Below are 20,998 nucleotides of genomic sequence, written 5' to 3' on the forward strand. Positions count from 1 at the left end.
GAGGAAGATCAGGAGGGCCACGAGAACCCGCTTGCCGACAAGGAGGACAAGGACGAGAGTGGCGAGCACAAGCCCACAGACGGCATGGACTCGACCATGAACATGGACGGCAATGAGCAGGCCGACACCGACACCATGGCGGAGTCTGAGAATGCGCTGTCCAAGCCTGCAGAGCAGAGCCAGAGCCAGAACCAGCAAGAGTCCAGCCAGAGCGCCATGCAGCAAGAGTCGTTCAACCAGAACACCGATTCCCAGGAGCAGACAGCAGAGGAGCAGCAGGAGCGCCAGGTGCAGCCGGAGAAGTCCCTGGCCGACGTCATTGAGAAGTGGGAGCGCAGGCTCAACATCATTATGCGCCAGGAAGAAGACGACCAGCAGCAGCAGGAAGACGGTGCTGAGCCCGAGCTTGACCAGAACCAGGAGCGGTCGGAGGCTGAGAAGCAGGCGGCCCAGGAGGCATCCGAGTTTGAGCACATCAAGGAAGACGAGGAGCACGACAAGGTAGCCCTGGCCGATGCCGACGACGCCGAGCACCAGCCCATGGACATTGACGACCTCGAGGACAAGGAGGAGAAGCACGACGACGATGGTGACGCGCAGATGCAGGAAGAAGAAAGTGCCAGCCAGGCCGCCAACGCATCAGTGCCTAGCGCCCAGCTGCAACCCAACCAGCCAATGCCGACCGAGCACAAGAACGACCAGTCGGCCAACTCGGCCCAGATGCAGCAGTCCACGGTGGAAGAGGAGGACTCGGCAATGCTGGGCGGCCAGGATATGGGCGATGCCATGGAGGAGGACGCGCCTGCAGAAGACACCGAGGTGGTGGACATTGACAAGCTGCGCGACGAGCTTGAGGCCTTGACGGCCGAATGGCGTTCCGGCGACTCGCAGGACAGCGAGCGCGCGATGCAGCTCTGGCAATCGTACACCAGGCTGACACACGATCTGTCCTTGATGCTGACAGAGCAGCTGCGGCTGATTCTGACGCCGACGCAGGCCACGCAGCTCAAGGGCGACTACCGCACGGGCAAACGGCTGAACATGAAGCGCATCATTCCCTACATTGCGTCGGAGTTCCGCAAGGACAAGATCTGGCTCAGGCGCACCAAGCCGGCGCGGCGCGAGTACCAGGTCATGGTCGCCCTGGATAACTCCAAGTCGATGGCGCAGAACACACGCGCGGTCGAGCTTGCTTACGAGACCCTGGCGCTGGTCACCACGGCGCTGAACCAGCTCGAGGTTGGCCAGCTGTCGGTCGTGTCGTTTGGCGAGCAGGTCAGTCTTCTGCATCCGTTCGAGCAGCCGTTCGACAGTGAGGCCGGAGCACGTGTGCTCAGCCGGTTCTCGTTTGCCCACGACAAGACCGATGTTGTCCAATTGATGGATGCGTCGCTTAAGCTGTTTGAGGAGTCGATGGGCGGCTCAGGCGACCTGTGGCGGCTGCAGCTGGTGATCTCCGACGGTGTGTGTCAGGACCACCCGAGGCTGCTGCGGCAGGTCAGAGCGGCCATGGAGCAGCGCATCATGACGGTGTTTATTGTCCTGGACCGCTCGGCTATTGCTGTGGAGGGCGACAATGTCGACCCCGAGAAGGACTCGATCATGAACACCCAGCATGTGTCGTTTGTCAAGGGCGAGAACGGCAAGATGGAAATGAAGGTCGAGAGGTACCTTGATACGTTCCCGTTCAAGTACTATGTCGTGCTGCGCGACATCAATGGCCTGCCGAGCGTGCTGGCCGAGACCTTGCGCCAGTACTTTAGCTTGGTCGGCTCCGAGTAAGGGAAATACAATGCTACCCAATATATCCACTAACGCCACGTTTTCTTGGTACTGTTAACAGTTGTGTGGCGTGTGAACTGAACGTGAAAAGGGGGATTCAGGGGGATTGGAGAGTACAAAATGCTCGCTCTTGGAGACATCCTCACAACCTCTTCCCCCTTTCCTTCCATATCGCTCACACACCATGACTCAGACAGGACACTCCTACCATTTTGACACGCTGACCGTCCACGCCGGGCAGACGCCTGACACTGCAACCAATTCCCGTGTTGCACCCATCTACCAAACGGCCAGCTTTGTTAACAAGACCGAGCACTTTGAGCAGATATTCAAGGGTCAGAGGAAAGGGTACGTTTACTCGCGCACTGGCAACCCAACAAATGAAACATTCGAGAAGCGCATGGCCATCCTGGAGAACGGCTATTCAGCGATAGCAACCTCATCTGGCACGGCAGCCAACTTTATGGTGTTCACTGTGCTGTGCTCGCCAGGCGACAACATCGTCATGTCGAACTTTGTCTTTGGCGGTACGCTCATGCAAGCACGTACCTCGCTGCCACGTCTGGGGATAGATGCGCGGATGGTGCCGAGTGTCGACCCTGAGGTACTGGAGGAGTTTGTGGATGAGAATACCAAAGGCGTGTTTGTCGAGTCAATCAGCAACCCGATGCTGAGTGTGCCGGATTTTGAACAGCTTGCCGCTATGGCGCATCGTCATGGAATCCCGCTGGTTGTCGACAACACATGTGGGATGGGCGGGTATGTGGTACGCCCGCTAGACCATGGTGCCGATATTGTCACCCACTCAGCCACCAAATGGATCAACGGCCACGGAACCACCCTCGGCGGTGTTGTCATCGACAAAGGCTCGTTTGACTGGGGTAGCGGCAAGTTCCCGACGCTTAATGAGCCGTCCGTGTTCTTTGGCAACAAGGGCGCTGTGGACTTCGCCAACGACAAGGGCAGTAGCGCGCTGACGCTACGGCTGAAGGCCGAGGCGATGCGCGATTTTGGCATGTGCATGACGCCGTTTGCCGCGTGGAACTTTTTGCTTGGGCTCGAGACGCTGGTGCTGCGTGCCGAGCGCCAGAACAGCAATGCCATGGGGCTGGCCAAGTGGCTAGTGGCGCGCGATGAGGTTGCTTGGGTTTCCTATATCGGCCTTAACTCCCACCCGTACTACAAAAATGCAGCAAAGTACCTACGCAACGGGTTTGGCGGTGTGCTGTGCTTTGGCGTCAAGGGCGGGAAGCAGGCCAGCGTAAAGTGCCTGGATGCCCTGAAGCTGGTGTCTGTGTTGGCGAACCTTGGATGTGCAATGACCATTGCTGCCCTTTCAGTCAGCACATCCCACTATGGACTTACCGAGGAGGAGTTGGAGCAGTGCGGGGTTAGAGATGACCAGATCAGAGTGTCGCTGGGCATTGAAAAGCTGGAGGACATCCAGGCCGACTTTGCGCAGGCACTGGAGAAGTCGCAGGTCAATTAGCACATCTCTTTCATTAACATTTTACCGAACATATGCCGCATACCAAATATATAGGGTTCTGCAACCCAAAATAGCCGACCATCTGCCAGCGCATTGCCAGATTAGAGCAGCTGGTTGATGAGTATTAGGGTCGCGAAGAAATCACGGATACTGCGCTGCATCGCCATCAGCTTTCATCGAACGAATGATGGCATGCAATCTGAGTAGGAAAACTGAATAGAGCTATAAACACACATATTTGTCATGACGCATCGGATACAACGAGACAACCCTAGCAGCATGACAGTTTTACTGCTCTATGTCGACTTAAGGTGTTGGGTCCAGATATCTGCTGGAGCAAAGACCTGTCCACAGTTGCTGCAACAGTTGTGCTGTAAATGCAAGCAGATAGCACTGATACACATTCGATACCACATGGAATTGGTATTAACTTTAACAATGTCCACCAAAGAAGTTAATGAGAGTCCGCGTTGTTTATACTGTAGTTAGACTTGCTTGTGGGCTTGAGCGGGTACCTTCTCATCCGCAAACTCTGCTTTATTCTCGCCCATGCCACCTTCTGCCGAAAACTCCTTTGCAATGCGCTTCTGGGTAATTGTATAATTCATATAGATAATGAGCCCCAAAATAACTAGGTCAACAAAAGAAGCTGCAATAGCACTATAGATACCGAACCCCTCATCCAACCCCTTATCTGCAACTGGAAATACCAACGACACTGCAAGCAAAAGCCCGGTACCAAATGGTCCAGATGCTTCACCAAAGTCTAACCCCCTGAGACAGATATGACGGAGGACTTTGCTTTTGATATTTTCTTCAATAGCCTGTCGGTGGGAACAGTATGCCTTTACATTCAGTGAAATGGCATGGTCCCCGATAACCAACCAGAAGATAGGGTTCATGAATGCTAAAAAAAGCGGGCGGACAAAATATGACGAACGTATGAGCGAAAGATATCCTGCTTTCGGATGGAGAATAAAGTAGGAAATATAAAATACAACAACACCTGGGTGGACAAAGCGACTAATCTTTGCTATGCGAGTGAACTGTCGTTCCTTGTCCAAGGACAGACTCAGGGTTAAAAATGCAGCCACCATCGGTATCCAGCCAACATATTTCAGTCGCTCAGCGACAAAGTTAACAATAGTGAACGCAGACTCGCTAAAGAAAGGCATCATAAAAGCAACAAATGTGAGGAGCGGAGCAGAAAGGTATTTGGCAAGAAAAGTGACAACGGAAATGGTCTCATTTGTGCGATTCCCGCTCATTTCAGGTTTCCTTGATTCCCGAACATTCTACTGAGAATTCAGATATCGGTGATGAAGCCTTGTTTATTGCTAAATCACTTCCTATGGTGAGAATGACGCTGGACAAGTAGACTGGTGAGGTCGTTGGCGGCGTGTAGTGCCATCTGACCTGAAGAAGTGCAAACTTTGAGAAACAGGGTCTGACATTCCAGTGCTCTGTTGCAGACCTTGTGAGCTATCTGCTTGCACGGCCTCATCAACACTGAGCTCATATCCAGATCCACTATGATACCTGGTTCGCTAGGTCTACTATGTCTTGGGCAGCCCTCTCTACTTTCCGTTTCACTCAGCCCATTCCTCACTACAACTCTCAGTCTCACTCCTAGCACCGTTGTGGCATCCTCTTTGTCTATGTGGCATTCACATCGTGCTTTCCAGTGTGCGAACACTGCCGCTGGCAAAACCACCAGGCGCTCCGAGGGGTTCCTGAAGAGGCTTCCATTCTAATTTGTGAAATTGTTTGAACATATATCTTGTTTTGTAGGGAGTGGGCCCTTCCTTTTAGCAGCCCTCATGTTGGTCCGTAAAAATAATAGAATAAACGGTACGTTCCTAAGAGATCTCGGTCTAGATTCCTGGGAAATGCACTAGGTAGCGTGTTCTACTATTAGTAAAACTATGCATGTGCTGATGAAACCAATCTTAAATGCTCACAAAATTGTGTTGGAACCCCCAGGAGGAACTCCTGCTGCTAGTTGCTATCAGGAGATAATTAAGCAAACGCCGAGTGTGCATACGGAGCCCTTAGCTAAGCCATGCGCGCCTCTGAACAAATTTTCATCGGTCTTAGTGAGTGAGCCGCATTGGGTACAACATAACAACCCTAACGGCATGGTATATGATCTAGTTTTTAGTTCTAAACAATAATACCAAACTATCTACACTACACTCGTAGAAGTTGGGTAAACCCTGTATCAGTAGAAATACTAATCCTCAGAGCTAACCCTCGCATACGATATTCAAAGAACCTATAAACACAGCCAGAAAACATGATCGCCATTCATTTGGGGTTTGAGAAATGTTGATATTGGAGATGAAGGGAAGAAAAGATAATTACACAGATATTTTTTGCTCACGAGCAGTTGGGGTAGGCCTGGGCGTTGGTGGGAGTCTGGGCAAGCTTGACCTCAGCATTGCGGCGGCGCGTCAGACCAGACAGAACACGGCCGCCAGCCTTGTTCCACTTGGGCAGCTCACCAGCAATGACTGTGTTTGGGCTCTCGCCAGTGTTCAAACGCTTGACCAGGTTCGATGACTTGGCTCCGCCGCAGCCAACATTGAACACCCACGACACCAGCGCACCCCACTGGTTCTGGTTGAGCTTGACCTTGCCGTTCAGGTAGTTGCCCAGGCAGGTGTACTTGGGGATATCGGTCTTGAGCAGAGCCTCAGCGGTAGCCTGGGTCAGCGGGAAGCCGTACTTGACCTCCTTGCAGCCCTTGGTCTGGCACAGGTGGCCGTATCCAACGGTGGGCAGACCGATGGGATCGGGAGCCGGGCTCTTGACGAAACCTTCAAACTCCTTGATCAGGCTGAGCCCAGCAGCGTTGACGCTCTTGCAGTATCCGCTCGAGGAACCGCCACCAGTAGAGCCACCGCCGCCGGTGGATCCGCCACCAGTGGAATCGCACTTCGTAGTGACGTAGCCGCTGCTGCCAGTCTTGACATAGTAGTCGGCGACATAGCAGCCGTGCTGGGTCTTGTCCCAGAGCGAGTCGCCCTTGATTGTCTCGCCAGAAGTCTGGCACGAGAGAGTGACGTCGTCACTGCTGCTGTATGAGCGGACGACACCGTAGCTGGTGCCAGGTCCGGAGCGGCAGTTGACACCGTCGCTCTTGATGGCGTAACCAGAAGCGAGCTGCGAAGTGGCAGCAAGAGCAAGAGCGGTGGCTGTGAAGAGCTTCATCTTTTCGATGTTATGTGTGTAGTTGGAGAAAGAGTGGAAGGTGCTGTTGTCGTTGTTGATGATGGGTCGATGGAAGCTGGCTGCAGCATATCCCTTATATATGCAAGAAATTTCGAGATTCAAATGTGAAGTGGGCAGTCCTGGTTTTACCTTGTGTGGCAGAATGTTCTAAAATTAGCAGATGGGCGCACATGCCATCTGTGTACAGTTTGACATGTGTTGCTGAAAGGTGTAGCCACCATAGAGCAGGAATCAATGCACCACACATACTGCTGGTGCTAAAAATAAACGATGGTCTAGCAACTTTTGATAGCCTGCTTACAACAGCCAGAACTTGTTCAAGGAGCTACCGGTTTGAACAAGTATCTAAAAATAAATTGGCAAGCACAAATCACATAGAGCAAATTCCAGGCAAATCGCATGTAAGCGTGCATGGTTATGCAGACACATACCATCTAAAAATAAATTCACCGCTTGGGTATTGGTGTTGTGGGGATGCTAAGCAGGTCGTATATAAGCATGCATGGATATGCTGGAATGCATGACCTAAAAATATATCAGGAGTCGGTTGAAGTCTTCAATATCTTGACAAACAATTCTGGTACGCGTTAGCGCATTTGCCAAAAATAGATGCACTCCAATCTCTCTTGAAACTGCACTACCGTCGTAGTATTCTTATTAGCATTAATCTAGAAAAAGCTGATAGAGAGATTTCTAGAATAAAGTTGCATATTGACAACAACAGATGCGCTATGTGTGCTTGGCTGCTAAACAAGCTATTGTTACTTACAAGAATTTCACTAAAAATAGTTTCGTCAAGTGTAGGCTGGAGATTTGTATATAAACCCGCCGGATGTCCTGTTCAAACCCCATTTAAACCATATCACAACCAAAAAACCACAATTACATACTCTTAAAAATGAAATTCGTCGCAATTGCCGCACTTCTACTCGCTACTACTTCCCAGCTCGTCTCCGGCTACGCCATCAAGGGCGATACGGTCAACTGCCGCTCGGGTCCGGGAACCTCAAGCAATGTCGTGCGCACATACAAGAAAGGGGCCCAGGTGACACTCTCGTGCCAGACGCCGGGCACAAAGGTCAACGGCAACGAGCTCTGGGACAAGACGCAGCACGGCTGCTATGTGAGCGACTACTACGTCGACACGGGCAATGGTTATGTGGCCAAGAAGTGTCCTGCGCCCAGCAAGCCAAAGCCCGACGACAAGCCGAGCACTGGCAGCGCGGGCCCGATGAAGGACGACTACCCGTACAAGGGAAGGTGCGACATCGTAGACAAGTGGCGGTACTATTCATGCCAGTGTGTCAGCTTTGTCGCCTGGCGCATCAACTCGCGCCTGGGCATCAACTTCCACAACCGCTACAAGGGCAAGGCATGGGGTAATGCCAACCAGTGGGACGACGCGGCGCGTGCCTCCGGCGTCACTGTGGACAACACGCCGAAGCCGGGAGCTGTGGGCCAGACGGACAGCGGCAGCAAGTTCGGACATGTGGTGTGGGTGGCCAAGGTCTCGGGCAACAGCGTCACGATTGAGGAGTACAACTACAAGCGCCACCAGTACGGCACGCGGACTGTCCCCAAGAGCTCGTTCAAGTACATCCACCTCAAGAAGTGAGCGAGAAAGTGACAAATTAATATCGTATGTACCATATTCCAACAAAGCGAAATACCAAATTGGCTCTAAGCAGAACGCATTGGTATGCGGATGAATGTAGCATGTCACAGCCAGTCTATATTGCCAGGGCCACAGGTCTCGAGCGTTGTGTCAGTAGGGGTAAGCAAGAAGAGCTGTATATGAAACTTCTGTGTTGGACGCAGTGAGTGCCGCTAGGTTCACTTGCACAGAGCCGGATCGGCGTGGTTGGATGGTAAGCATCTGTGCTGCGAGGAAATCGTAGCTGATGTGCTGCATCGCTGCCCGCTTCCAGCGAGATGGCTGACAAAGCCAGAGTACCAGTGATCAGATTTAATTTGTTTCTGAATCAATGCACTCGAGCAAAGGGTCTTGGTCAGAAATTGCCGCTCCCGTGGATCACCATCTAGAGGGTGCGCTCGTGCGACAGCGCTCTTCACCTTTCTCAGTCTCAGACCATCCTTTTTTTTGATCTACTTATACGCACTTTCCGCTTTAGAATGTCTTCTGCTGCTGAACCCATTTCGACGCTTGTTGAGCGCTGGCTGTCTCAGGACAAGGTAAGGAACTCCAGGATACACCCCGCACCTCGCCGATTCTCGTGCCTAATACGACCTCTTTCTACGCTTAGGATCCAAAGACACGTGCCCAGATCCAGGCGCTTGCTGATGCCAACGACACGGAGGCCCTGGAGGCCCTGCTGCGTCACCCGATCGAGTTCGGCACAGCCGGTCTGCGCGCACGCATGGAGGCGGGGTACTCGCGGCTGAACCAGCTGACAGTGATCACGGCCTCACAGGGCCTGGCGGCATATGTGGCCGAGAACGTCACTGGAGCGTGTGAGCGCGGCGTGGTGGTGGGCCACGACCACCGGTACAACTCGGACGTGTTTGCGCAGCTCACGGTGCGTGCGTTCCTGGATGCCGGCTACCGCGTGTATTTCTACCCGGGCATCGGTCTGACACCCGAGGTGCCGTTTGCGGTGAAGTTCCTGAAGGCCGCATGTGGAGTCATGGTGACGGCGTCGCACAACCCCAAGGACGACAACGGCTACAAGGTGTACTGGGAGAACGGAGCCCAGATCAAGCCGCCCCTGGACGTCGGCATCGCCCGCAGCATCCAGCAACACAGCGAGCCGCGCAACTGGAGTGTCGAGGGAGTCGAGAATGACCCAAAGGTCGACGACGTCACAGAGCGCATGATGAACGAGTACTTTAAGGCCGCCGAGCACCTTGTTGCGGACCGTGCGGCTAACGCGGCCACAGAGCTGCGGTATGTGTATACAGCCATGCATGGTGTCGGTGCGCCGTTTGCTGCACGTATCCTGGACACCTTTGGCCTGCCGCCGTACGTTGCAGTGCCGGAGCAGATCGCTGCTGACCCGGACTTCCCAACTGTGTCGTTCCCGAACCCCGAAGAGAAGGGCGCGCTGGATATGGCCAAGGCCTTGGCTGACACGCAGGGCATTGAGCTGGTAGTGGCCAACGATCCCGATGCCGACCGGTTCGCGGCTGCGGAGAAGCAGGCCGACGGCACTTGGCACTCGTTCACTGGCGACCAGCTCGGGTCTATTTTTGCCGCCGCAGTGCTAGAGATGGCACGTACTGACCAAGTGCCAACCGAGAAGCTGGCCATGGTCAACAGCACAGTGTCATCGCGCATGCTCGAGGCCATGGCGGCCAAAGAGGGGTTCAAGTACGCCGACACGCTGACTGGCTTCAAGTGGATGGCCAACGAGCTCGCGGCGCTGCAAAAAGACGGGTACTTCGTGGGTTTCGGGTACGAAGAGGCCATTGGCTACATGATCCACGACCAGGTGCTGGACAAGGACGGTGTGACGGCCATGGGAGTATTCGTGCAGCTGGCAGCGCGCCTGCACAAGCAGGGCCGCCGTGTCCACGACTACCTGGAGGACCAGTATGCCAAGTACGGCTTCTTTGTGTCGAGCAATTCGTATGTCATCAGCAACGATCCAAAGAAGACCACTGAGATCTTTTCGCGCATCCGCTTTGGCCCAACCCAGCCCGAATCCGGCGATGTCGAGCGCACCGAGCTCGCCCGCGCTACCGATGTCCTGCGGTACCCAAAGTCCATCGGTGGCTTCCCAGTCAGCTATATCCGCGATCTGACTGTTGGATTTGAGATGCGCGACGTCGACATCCAGGACGTCAAAATCAGCGTTGCCGAGGACCAGTTCGTCCCGACCTTCCCTGTCGACCACGGCGCCCATATGATCACCTTCGAGACCCGTAATGGCGGCCGCCTCACCATGCGCACGTCTGGCACTGAGCCCAAGCTCAAGTACTACCTGGAGGTCCGCAGCCCGTCCAACGACCGCGCTGCCGCTGCACGCGACCTCGACGTCATGTCAACTGCCGTCTTGGAGGAACTGATCCAGGCCAGCAAGAACGGCCTGCTTTAGTCTAGATAGTTGAACAACGCGCTTTTATTTTCCTATAAACTTAGTACAAAATCAACTGCACTGCCATCACAATACATGCCAGCGACACGTACGGACTGAGGCGCTCGCCTACAGAATATAAGGGGAAAAGGGAGTCAGTCTTACGATGCCTGACTGCCACAAGCCTGGGGCGTGTTTTGCTGTTAAATGCCTTACCTATCCGCGCCGCCTTCCACAGCAGCCCTGTGAACCCTTCTTGTTGCGGTCGATCAGCGCCGGTGCCTGCGCCCGGAGGTATGTGCATGTGCAGATTGTCAGCAGAATCACCAGCAGCAGCGACTGGAACTTGAACAGTGCCGACTACAAGGTTTATAAAGGTCTATCAGTATCGCCCTCCAATTGCCTGACTGCTGTCTTTGTCTCCAGTGCATTCCGCCATAATGTGCCGTACCATCGTCTAAGTTTTGTGTGTGCGAAGAGTAGCAAGAAAATTCGGGACCTGAAAGAGCTGAGGAATACAACTGGCACAGCATCTTGCTCACGCCAGCTTTTTTTTTTTGGCTGCTCGACATGGTCCATTGCCATTGGTCGGCCGTACAATCCACGTGCTTGCGCCTGGGATACCTCCTGGTTGTGGGTTTGGACCCGCCAGCGACGGCCTGGATGAAAATCGTTGATGCCGACCTCACCCAGACACAGTGGTCTCTTCCGGTTTGCATATCAACTGCTGCACTCCAGGTGCATAAGAATTCTCATTAACTCTCACACTGCAGAAAGGACAACCTCGAACCTCCATTGCAGTTCTAATTTGATGCTCCCCAAGCAATTAATGCAAGGTCCTTATATGCCATGGGCATGCGGTGTACCTTGGCCAATATGTACTTTTTGGGAACACAGCCAATGGAATCCGCAGATACCAATTTATTTTTGAATCATAGCAAATATAACCAAAAGCAGCCAAGTTATATGCCTACGTAGTTGAGCGATTCCGTTCCGCTGTATCCGAGATTTTGCTGTGCCACCTTTTCTCACTAGGCATGATTCGGGATTTCAGAAGAAAACAAGCACTCTTGCACGCCAGCCTTCGCAAAAAAACATTCTGACCCTTCGCGGCCGACTTTACTGAACCCCACATGCCAGTGCGGTGTTGTGGTTGGCAGGCTGCTGAACAGACGTGTGGCTGTATGTGCCTGGCGTGGTTGTCCAGCACATATAAAAACAAGGGTGTCTTCCCCTGTCTGTGCTTTTGCGGTATTCTCCATTCCTATTCAGCTACAACAATCACTTTATCTCCCCTCTTTTTAACCACAGCCCTCTTTTTTAGTCTGTCACCTTCGTCGCCCGACTCGTATACTTTGAACCATGTGCTATCGTTGCGCGAACTGCGGATCCTGCTTTGACCTGCGCACTGAACTACGCAACCACTTCCGGGACTGCGAGAGCTAAGGACCTCGCTATCTACTTCCTACACTGCGTCTTATCAGCACTCTCCGTTTCCTCTACACCCACCCTCGCTCCTAAAAAAAAACTAGCCCCTCCGTAAATAGCTTCTCCTGTTTGACTCAAAAGTCTTCACACAACCACGCCAACACAATAAAAACCCGTCTATTCAACATCCCTACTACTATGCGATGCACTTTGGACGCATGCTCCAGGGTATGATCTCGGAATGAAGGACCCGTCAGGAGGCAGACGCTGTGTGTCAGCTGAGACGGAGCCTGTGCAGGTTGAACTGCCGGGCTTCGGCTCCTCCAACCCGCTCAGCTGACCTATGCACACACGCCTTTTTAGGCTGCAGTTTGTCGTGAATAGTGCAGTGTGACTCTTTGTCTCTTACACTCGAATTACTGGTATTTGGATGGCTATTATTTGAGCTTGGCACATGTACCTGGCACCCGTAGAGAGCTAAAAGGCACCACTTCCTTGACTCATCCCCGCACTGCTTCTAGCAAGTGGTGCTGATCAGGCACAACCCATTAGCTCTTTGCGCAAATGTGCTCATAATCGGACTGCCTCCTTCTTTAAACGGTCAGCGCTATAAACTTCCATAATTTGCACAAAGGGACCACAAAGAAAGAACCATGGGCCTTGATGGCCATTTATTCCTAATTGCGTGCTGCATCTAGCAGCTCTTCTAAAAGCTGGCCCCTGGTTGCTGAGCAGCTATATGTGGGTTTTGATAGAGCGATTTCTTCTGCATATCCTCCTTTTACCTTTGCAGACATGCACTCTCTTGTTCTTTATGCGTGCAAGAATTTTAAGCCCCTTCATGGATGGAGCAGCGGCATGGTTACCCCCATCAGCACGGTCTTTCAGGACCAGGTTAACTCTTTGCTATTCGTTTCCTGTTGGAAAAGATACACTGATTTCCTCCGATTGATTCAGCTCGTTATTTAATGATACCAATGCCCTGCCCACAGGGCTACCAAGCGCTTGCACTTTATATTGTATACTCGGTTCCAAGGAACAACTGCATAGTACAACTTCAACAGATATACTATGTAGCAACACAGCAGAAAAGCAGGGTGCACGGCATTTTTGCGCACTAGTTGGTATAGAGCCCGATCCACCAGCGCTATCAACGAATCAATGTCTGGAGCAAATACCTCATTTGCATATCACTAGTTCGTCCTTGAGTTTCGAAAATAAAATATATACATTTACATGGTGTCCATGATCAAATACAATATATCGACAGCAAATAGTCTAGTGACAGCTGCAGCTCGGAACAGGCCCGTCTGGTGCATACCCATCAAAGGCTCTGATCATACACGAGCAGTTGCTCTGGCATGCATACTCTCGGTAAAACCAAAGCACCCTCTTGCCGCATGTCCAGATCATCTTGGATGATACGCGGTCTGGCAATCGTATTGTCCACCACCTACATACCAGCCATATGAGAGTAGCCCATGTGGGGGTGTATCGGCCACCTTCAGCGAAGCAGTCTTGGCGTTAACATGCTGGTAAGGAGATGCGGTGTGCTGAAATGTGCACTGGAAGTTTTTTTGTCGGATGACCCGTCTGGGGGAATAGATGAGCAGGGGTGCGACATGCGCGAGCGTTTTATGTCATAGCGATCACTCGGCCATCTTGACGAGGATACAGTATGGCCAATTTGATGTTGAGTGCTAAGAAGTAAGCATGAGGAGCAGGAGGGAATATTTTGTTGTGTTGATGTGTCCGTCGCCGGGAAGCAGCGTTCCTTGGGACTTCTTTTATACTCGGCAAAGGCCTGGGGTTGCAGCACCAGAGTTCCAGGGTTAGGGAGGAACTGCCACAGTGCCCTTCTGGCCGGTGAGGTCTGTCATTTTGTAATTGTTTCTGAGCCGAAATCAGGAGCTCCAGACTTCACACAATGCCAGCTTTTTCCTAACCAGGCCGGTTATATATGCAAGCGCATACCGCGTGGGCGGGATCTGCCATTGTTGTGAGACTCGGTCCCCAACACCAGTTACTGCCCATCTCAGCACTCTTCAAACATGTGCTCTTTGATCTGGTAAGCCAACAATGGTGCGGTGTGTCTGCAATACTGATACAAGAGCACCAAACACTGGTGTAATTGTTCTTTTGCTAATGCCACACCTGTCATCGTTGAATGGAATACAAACCAACCTATGACCAGATGGGGTTGCGGCTCGGAGTGTTTTTGAGTGCGTTTCTGCACTGGCTAGGGAGCTGCAGAAACAAAGTGCTTTACTCAGTGTCCCTCATCAGCATCCTGTCGGTTGGGAAGACTTGTGAAGAACGTGTAATGGAAGGGACGACTCATCTGAAGTCCTGACCTGGCGACTGTGGTGTCTGTAAAATACAGTTAGGGAAGGTGCAGAGATACAGGAGGACCATATCAAGCTATCACCATGTCGAAGTAAATTGGGAGCGCTGGGTGTTGTGTTAAACGGCTTACAAACATAATACTATCACTTACACTATGTAGTTCGGCAATATCCTATGAAGCCAACGTAAGAGAAATCAGCTGCAATCACTGACTGGGATTACCTTATCACCGGTGCTGATAGCAGGTACACCGCCATACCGCTCCAGGGAAAGATCAGGTATGTACGGATTGGAGACAATAAATCTGCTCTGACTAACATTGTTCCCACATGGCCGCAACCACTGTATGAAACAATAAAATTGTCTTTGCAAAGTCCTTCGATCGCCACCAATGCCATCATGCGGGCCATGCTTCAGCGTGCAGCTTGTGTGGAGCCTCCTTGTAATTCCGGTGCTCATCCAATTGACTGAATAAGACTGTTCAATTTCTCACTGAGACTTGGACCAAGATGCCCATCAGACCATTTTTAATTGGAGGGGCTGAAAGCACATCGAACATATTCCCTGCCCTCCAACCTTACTTTCATTTCTGAACTGAATCAAAAGACGTGAACAGTCCATAAAGCCGTGCAGATCTCTATTGGCACAATAGGCATATATGCAATTGGGGGATATGTACTCTGGTTTATTGGCCTTTGCGAATGCGTTTCTGAACCTTAATAGACTGATATACATGCAATCAATTGACGCAATTACAGTTTTACAAAGACCTCTCGTATATTGCAAGGATAATAGCATCATCCTCTGCCCATATAAAAGGCAGGCAGCCCCCAGGGACTTGTTGGCTCACCAGATACTTACAGTCCTCTAATACCCAGCCAGCCTCAATATATAACAAATGAACACCTACTCGACTATCCTCGCAATTGCCGTCGTTGCTTTCGCTTCAGCCAACGCACAGGTTTTTTGGATTCACTAAGGATACACAGCTCTGCTAGTTGAGCGTTCTTAGAAAGTCCCTGTATTTAAAATAATAACCTATTTTAGTCAATTCCAGTTTTCTGCAGTGACCACCATGAGTTAGTGTTGTAATTGTACTATAGCTTTCCAACATTCTCATTGTACTGCGCAAACATAAGCTTTTCCAAGGGACCTGATACCAGCCGAATCGGGTACGGATATCGATTGGGAACTCGTGGCTAAATTTGTCGGTGCTACTGAATTGGAGTGCATGGAGTGTAACATGTATGACGAAGGGAAGCAGCATTGGACGTACGATCACCAAACGCATACATGGGATCTTCCTAACCGGATGCGCGACTTTATCAACAACCAGTATCCACAACAGCTGAAGCCCAACTTCACTGCAGTATCTATTCATCTGTGGATTTTTCAGGAGGACTGCATTGATATGTACCGACGGACACATGGTCCGTTCAAATGGACAAACGAGCTGGTCACTAAAGTGAAGGAAATAAGAACCCGAGGATGCTCCAACAAAGAAATCGCGCAGTATGTGTCACCATTGCTGACTAGTCGACACATATCAGGGAAGTTTTCTTGTCTACAGCGACGTAACGCAGGCAACACGATTTCGGACCAGCACAGGAAGGATATACGGGCATTAGTGGATGCGTTTGTCGGGATAATTCCATGCAGGGATATGCCAACTACAGTCAAACTGGCGTTTCCTAGCATCCCAGCGGCATCATTTCATTGTACTATTCAGGGGTATATTGATTCTCACAAGTTCTATCAAGACAAGTTCAAGGGATACGAAAACATAGACCTTGTTGCCCAGATGGCTGCCAATGGGGAGACTGCAACACAGATGGCAAACAAATTTGATGTCCCGCTACGATTTATCCGCAGCATACTTGCTAGAAAGCCGACAAATACTTTTTCGAAATGGTGGACACAGGAAGAAACTAGCAAGCTGATGGAATACACGTCTTCCTCCAATGGGCGGATTGATTGGGTACATTGTGCATCGATCCTCGGAACGAAAAGCTCATTGCAATGCTGCAGGAAATGGCACAATATGCTGAGAAAAGTTAAACGATCACCTTCAATAAATTAGAACATATTTAATCGTCACGCAGTCAGCATAACTGTGGATGAAACGATAGTCTTGTAGTGAATAGGTACTATATGCGAATCTATGTAGAACTAACGTCTTTCCTATGGCATAGGGTTTATCTTTTATGCTCTACTAAACCAGCTAAAACATTGATGCCACCAAAGGGCAGTGCTGCTCTGCAACGAATACGACAATTGCGAATCAGTAAGCATCTCACGCTCGTCCAGAAATCAGAAACAACATGCCGCTATGTATAAACGAGCATTTCGTATTTCACATAGGCCGTGTCTTTCTTTCCTTGGCACTTTCAGCAGATCCCTATCTACCTATAGACTTCACAGTTCATCAACGCAGACTACGTCCCATACAACCTCTGCGTGGATGGGACTCTCGATCCTCCAGTCGAAATGTGGCTGCGACCCATGGAAGCGAAATAGTCAATGCGGATGGGGTGTTACGCATGGTCAATACTGAAGTGGTTGGTGGGATGTTGGACATGGAACAAGCTGGGTCGGAAACGAACACCTGGACAGATGATACAGGTACAGATACAGAGCCCGCTTGACTGGCTCACCTTCACGAACGCGGCAATAGCTTTGATTTTATGGCTGCTGTTGAGCAGGTTGGTCGTTTTCTAGTACCATGTATAACTCGCGTTCACACGATTAACCACATTACTGGTCCACATGAGGCTGAGGATCCACACATACATGTCGGTCTGAAGTAAAACAACTGGATCCAAGATCGTGTGTCGACTGGGCAGCCATTGCAAAGTTGGTGGGAACTGCTGGGCCAGAATGTTTGGAGTGCAATGCATGTGACAAAGGGAAGCAGCATCAGACATACAATCACCGAGCGTTTACATGGGATTTTCCCAACAGGATGCGCAGCTTCATCGAAAAGCACCACCCAAACATGCTGCTGCTCAATTTTATTGCTGTATCGAATTACATGTGGATTGCCAAAGACGAGATTGCTGGAAGGACGTTTGCGCATGGAGTGGCTGCAGCTAAAGCAGCAAGCGAGCTCGATATACAAGACAGCTTTGCTCATAAGCTTATCACTAGGATAGCCCAAACTTCCTTTTTCTCTCGAGAGAATGGGCTGAGGATACACCTACAAAGCTGGTCGATTATGCCACTTCTGCCACCAGTGGAACGAGTGGATTGGCACCACCGCATCCCTTACTGCCACTAGGTGTTCGAGACAGTGTAGTAGCAAGTGGACGAGCCTAAAATGCCGGTACGCCTGATTCGCAGATTGTGAATCCTACAGACACATTGTCTGGATCTCTTGAACCAGATCCGCTTGGCGTTGCTATGGCAGGAGCCTATAGCTGGTGTTGGCTGCAGCACATGCCCGCTAACTGAATCCAGAGCAGATCCACTTGCCTGTTCAGGATACCGCGGAACAATACCAGGCGTATCCTTCGTCTTTAGGACCGCCAAGGTATGCCAAGCGCCGGTCCGGGAGGTCTCCTGGCGGACACGCTCCTATTTTTAGCCGGCCAGAGAGAAGGATCACCGCTGCCTGGAAAACAAGGCAGCTGCAAAACCTGGCTGTGTGGCAAATCCGTGCAGCCAAGGTCTGCTCAGCTGGATATCCCAACCGTTTCCAGAAACCGAGTTTCTTGGTAGTTGGTGCCAGAAAGCCCGTCCTGGTCTTTGAGTCGGTTCTTGGCTACCGGCGGTGCACTCAAGCCGTGTTTTGAACACGCAGTCTGAATCGCTGGGTATAAAAGGCAGGCTGCTGGCTGCAACTACCACTACATCATCACAACACCAGCACAACACCAGCAACCGCCTCACACACCCATTCTACTTCAGCAACAGCACTAATAAGCCATGAAGTTCACTGCCACCGCTCTCGGCCTCCTTGCCACCATCGCCACGACCAACGCCGCCATGTCAGCCTGCTCCAAGAAGATCGCTCTGGGTCTGACCAACATCTACGAGAACGGCGACACCGCCTTCCACTACGACTACTGCGAGAACCTCAAGGACGGGCGCGGCTACACAGCCGGCATTGCTGGGTTCTGCACCGGCACCTCAGACGCCTGGGTCGTCCTGCAGGAGTACCACAAGATGACCGGCGGCAAGGACGCATTCAGCAAGTACGACGCGGTCATGAAGAAGCTGGACCAGTCGAACAGCGGCTCGGTCAGCGGGCTGGACGGCTACTGCTCGGTGTGGGGCAAGCTGGGCAAGTCGGACGCAAAGTTCCGCGCGGCGCAGGACAAGGTGCGCGACGAGATGTACTTTGACCCGTCGCAGAAGCTGGCGGATAAGCTGGGTGCGCAGCTCGACGTGACCCGTGCTCAGCTGTACGACACGACGATCCAGCACGGCGATGGCTCGGATCCCGATTCGGTCGGCGCACTGATCAAGAAGACCAGCGCGTCGTTCAAGGCCGATGCCAAGGGCTCGTCGGGCAGCACGCTCAAGATCAACGGCCACAATGTCGACGAGATCGTCTGGCTGACCAAGTTCCTGCAGGTGCGCATGGATGACCTGAAGAACCCGCACAACAAGGAGACGCAGGAGGAGTGGGCAGACAGCATCACCCGCGTCAAGTCGTACCAGTACGTGGTTGCCCAGAAGCAGTACAAGTGGGGCAGCTCGATCAAGGCTCTGGACAACGACGGCAAGACCACCACTGTCAAGTGCTAAGGTTTCACTGCTTTATTATTCAATACACATCCAATGCTCACATACATTCATATGTGCTTTAATCCAGATCAATAATCTCGCTGTTGGCAGGTTGCTCTCTGACATCATAGAGGGATGGCCGCTTGGCAGCCTCAGGGCTCTCGTCCTCCATCTTTCGCTTCACTGGCTTCGTCAGCACATCCTCTTCTATAACAACAACGTCGTCGTCGGCCTCCACCACTGCCACGATCTCCTCGTCATCGGACTCCTCGGGGGCGGCCTGTTCCAGCGGTGGGAAACCCCTAAAGTCCTCAAACCCCTCGAAGGTGATTGCACAAGATATATATGTGGGCCGTGCAATGCTGATCACGACTGGAATCGCATCGTCGTCATCCTCGCTAGTCAATGTCAGCATCGAGCCTGGGCCCAAGCCCAGCTCCTCAAAAGATTTGCTGGCGTTGTCGTCAAAATCCGGGTCGTACAGGATCCGGCTGCCTTCGACTATTGAGACATCTTCGCCCAGCCGCATATCCTGCGACGTCCCTATCCCGTCCGTCACACGTGCCAGCAGATCGGCCAGTGTTGTGCGCGCTGGGTCGGCCAAGCGCATAGTCAGGTAATGGCGGCGACACACGGAGCAGCGCGGGTTGGGTGGCGGCAGCCTTTCCTTCATGTAGTAGCGGTCGTGCGACGACGAGTACGTCAGGTACACAGTGAAGCAGTCCTGCAGCCGGTGATCCACCACATTGACGGCCTGCAGTGCCATCATGCCGGCCACAATCGCATTGGTGGTGGCTATGGCCGGGATGATGTTGCCGGCCATTGCCTTCACTGCAAACACCGACGTGGGCGGGATCCCAAAGGCGTATGCGCGCAGGTTCGCCGCAGCCGCAACAAACTCCAGCGCATCCCGGTCGTCCTTATCGAACATAAGTAGTGTGCGCTCCGAGCGCTGCGTAGCGCGGCACGCCAGGCGCTCGGCGCTGCTCCTGAACATCTCCAGAGCCGCGGTTGCGCTGGGCGGGGATTGATCGTCGGGCGAGTCCAAGGCGCCAGCCGCCAGGCCATTGTAATTCAGGACTGTGGGCGGGCGGCGGTTCTTCCACATGTCCTCCATGCTCAGCAGGCGCTCGATATCCTGCACAAACACCTTGTTGAACACCTGCCAGGCAAAGTCCGGGCAGCCCACGGCCTCGCTCAGGCGCTTCAGCGCACGGGCCTCCTCACGCAGCTGTGCCAGCTCCTGCATATCGCCGTCCTCGTCCATTTCGATCTCGTCGGTTTGCTCGCCAAACAGCTGTGCAAACAAATAGCTCTTTGCCCACACAATGCAGTGGATCGGCGATGATGGCGTCGACCGGATGGTACACACAGGAAAGGTCTTCTGCTCCACGGGCTTTGCCTTGGCAGTCAAAGCACTCGGTCTCGCCGCCCTTGATCACAGTCGAGTGGCCCAGGTACCCGGCAGTGCCCGATTCAATCAGGGGGACTTTTGCTGCCAAACACTGGATGTTCACATGGCGCCGTGCCTCCAGGTTGTCCAGCGCATTCAGGACCAGATCAAACTGGACGGAACCAATCCACGTCGAACTGCGGGTCAGTGATATTTGCCTGCTGCGCGTGTGCATTGATGCCTGGGTTGAAGGCGCTGATGGCCTGTACGGCCACCTCGGCCTTGGGCCGCTTGATGTGCTTGCGCTTGGAACAGGAACTGGCGGTTCAGGTTCGACAGATCAATGGTGTCCAGGTCCACCACCTTCAATGTTTCGGAACCCAGACATGCACAGATTCTTCAGCAATTCGCAGCCAATGCCGCCAGCGCCGACGACCAGGAGTCGCGCCTTGGCGATTCGCTCGGCGGTCTTCTCGCCGTAGAGCTGAGCTAGCTGGTCGGTCCGCCTCATAATTTAGGGCTGGAAAAAAGGTGCAAAATGAGAGGGAGCAGAAGAAGAGCTTG

At 52.4% G+C, this 20,998-nt stretch overlaps 11 protein-coding genes across 11 annotated transcripts; 7 read left to right on the top strand and 4 right to left on the bottom strand.

Annotated features, from left to right (window-relative positions):
• Positions 1 to 828: 828 nt before the first annotated feature.
• On the top strand, positions 829 to 1,770 carry DL89DRAFT_213956 (vWA-like protein; the record flags this gene model as incomplete). The annotated part of the gene is made up of 1 exon (XM_040884257.1): positions 829 to 1,770. A coding segment is annotated over one exon (942 nt), but the record flags the coding sequence as incomplete, so codon positions are not given.
• A 171-nt stretch (positions 1,771 to 1,941) lies between these two features.
• Positions 1,942 to 3,585, top strand: DL89DRAFT_270013 (O-acetylhomoserine-lyase). Its single transcript, XM_040888530.1, has one exon. It carries the CDS (start codon positions 1,967 to 1,969, stop codon positions 3,269 to 3,271), a length of 1,305 nt encoding a protein of 434 aa, XP_040740462.1. The 5' UTR covers positions 1,942 to 1,966; the 3' UTR covers positions 3,272 to 3,585.
• Positions 3,586 to 3,677: 92 nt separating this feature from the next.
• On the bottom strand, positions 3,678 to 4,475 carry DL89DRAFT_270014 (uncharacterized protein). Its single transcript, XM_040888531.1, has one exon. It carries the CDS (start codon positions 4,447 to 4,449, stop codon positions 3,757 to 3,759), a length of 693 nt encoding a protein of 230 aa, XP_040740463.1. The 5' UTR covers positions 4,450 to 4,475; the 3' UTR covers positions 3,678 to 3,756.
• Positions 4,476 to 4,706: 231 nt separating this feature from the next.
• DL89DRAFT_64108 (uncharacterized protein) lies at positions 4,707 to 5,095 on the top strand. Its single transcript, XM_040891918.1, has one exon. The coding sequence runs from the start codon at positions 4,804 to 4,806 to the stop codon at positions 5,023 to 5,025; it is 222 nt and encodes a 73-aa protein (XP_040740464.1). The 5' UTR covers positions 4,707 to 4,803; the 3' UTR covers positions 5,026 to 5,095.
• Positions 5,096 to 5,587: 492 nt separating this feature from the next.
• On the bottom strand, positions 5,588 to 6,534 carry DL89DRAFT_270015 (family 24 glycoside hydrolase). Its single transcript, XM_040888532.1, has one exon. The coding sequence runs from the start codon at positions 6,482 to 6,484 to the stop codon at positions 5,651 to 5,653; it is 834 nt and encodes a 277-aa protein (XP_040740465.1). The 5' UTR covers positions 6,485 to 6,534; the 3' UTR covers positions 5,588 to 5,650.
• Positions 6,535 to 7,365: 831 nt separating this feature from the next.
• DL89DRAFT_286208 (CHAP-domain-containing protein) lies at positions 7,366 to 8,120 on the top strand (the record flags this gene model as incomplete). Its single annotated transcript, XM_040889854.1, has 1 exon — positions 7,366 to 8,120. The coding sequence occupies exon 1, from the start codon at positions 7,404 to 7,406 to the stop codon at positions 8,118 to 8,120; it is 717 nt and encodes a 238-aa protein (XP_040740466.1). The 5' UTR covers positions 7,366 to 7,403.
• Positions 8,121 to 8,638: 518 nt separating this feature from the next.
• Positions 8,639 to 10,625, top strand: DL89DRAFT_279131 (phosphoribomutase PRM15; the record flags this gene model as incomplete). The annotated part of the gene is made up of 2 exons (XM_040889554.1): positions 8,639 to 8,698; positions 8,770 to 10,625. 2 exons carry the CDS (start codon positions 8,639 to 8,641, stop codon positions 10,558 to 10,560), a joined length of 1,851 nt encoding a protein of 616 aa, XP_040740467.1. The 3' UTR covers positions 10,561 to 10,625.
• On the bottom strand, positions 10,601 to 11,124 carry DL89DRAFT_295359 (DUF1242-domain-containing protein; the record flags this gene model as incomplete). Its single annotated transcript, XM_040890632.1, has 3 exons — positions 10,601 to 10,668; positions 10,791 to 10,899; positions 11,110 to 11,124. The coding sequence occupies 3 exons, from the start codon at positions 11,122 to 11,124 to the stop codon at positions 10,601 to 10,603; spliced, it is 192 nt and encodes a 63-aa protein (XP_040740468.1).
• Positions 11,125 to 15,388: 4,264 nt separating this feature from the next.
• DL89DRAFT_260126 (uncharacterized protein) lies at positions 15,389 to 16,371 on the top strand (the record flags this gene model as incomplete). The annotated part of the gene is made up of 3 exons (XM_040885755.1): positions 15,389 to 15,392; positions 15,453 to 16,291; positions 16,342 to 16,371. The coding sequence occupies 3 exons, from the start codon at positions 15,389 to 15,391 to the stop codon at positions 16,369 to 16,371; spliced, it is 873 nt and encodes a 290-aa protein (XP_040740469.1).
• Positions 16,372 to 18,235: 1,864 nt separating this feature from the next.
• Positions 18,236 to 19,076, top strand: DL89DRAFT_270018 (chitosanase; the record flags this gene model as incomplete). The annotated part of the gene is made up of 1 exon (XM_040888533.1): positions 18,236 to 19,076. A coding segment is annotated over one exon (827 nt), but the record flags the coding sequence as incomplete, so codon positions are not given.
• A 14-nt stretch (positions 19,077 to 19,090) lies between these two features.
• Positions 19,091 to 20,993, bottom strand: DL89DRAFT_270019 (uncharacterized protein). The gene is given in 4 exon segments (XM_040888534.1): positions 19,091 to 20,443; positions 20,484 to 20,606; positions 20,626 to 20,752; positions 20,815 to 20,993. 4 exon segments carry the CDS (start codon positions 20,943 to 20,945, stop codon positions 19,121 to 19,123), a joined length of 1,704 nt encoding a protein of 567 aa, XP_040740471.1. The 5' UTR covers positions 20,946 to 20,993; the 3' UTR covers positions 19,091 to 19,120.
• Between the last annotated feature and the right edge of the window lie 5 nt (positions 20,994 to 20,998).

This window comes from Linderina pennispora (genome assembly GCF_002104995.1).
Source record: "Linderina pennispora strain ATCC 12442 chromosome Unknown DL89scaffold_15, whole genome shotgun sequence".
Classification (NCBI taxonomy): domain Eukaryota; kingdom Fungi; phylum Kickxellomycota; class Kickxellomycetes; order Kickxellales; family Kickxellaceae; genus Linderina; species Linderina pennispora.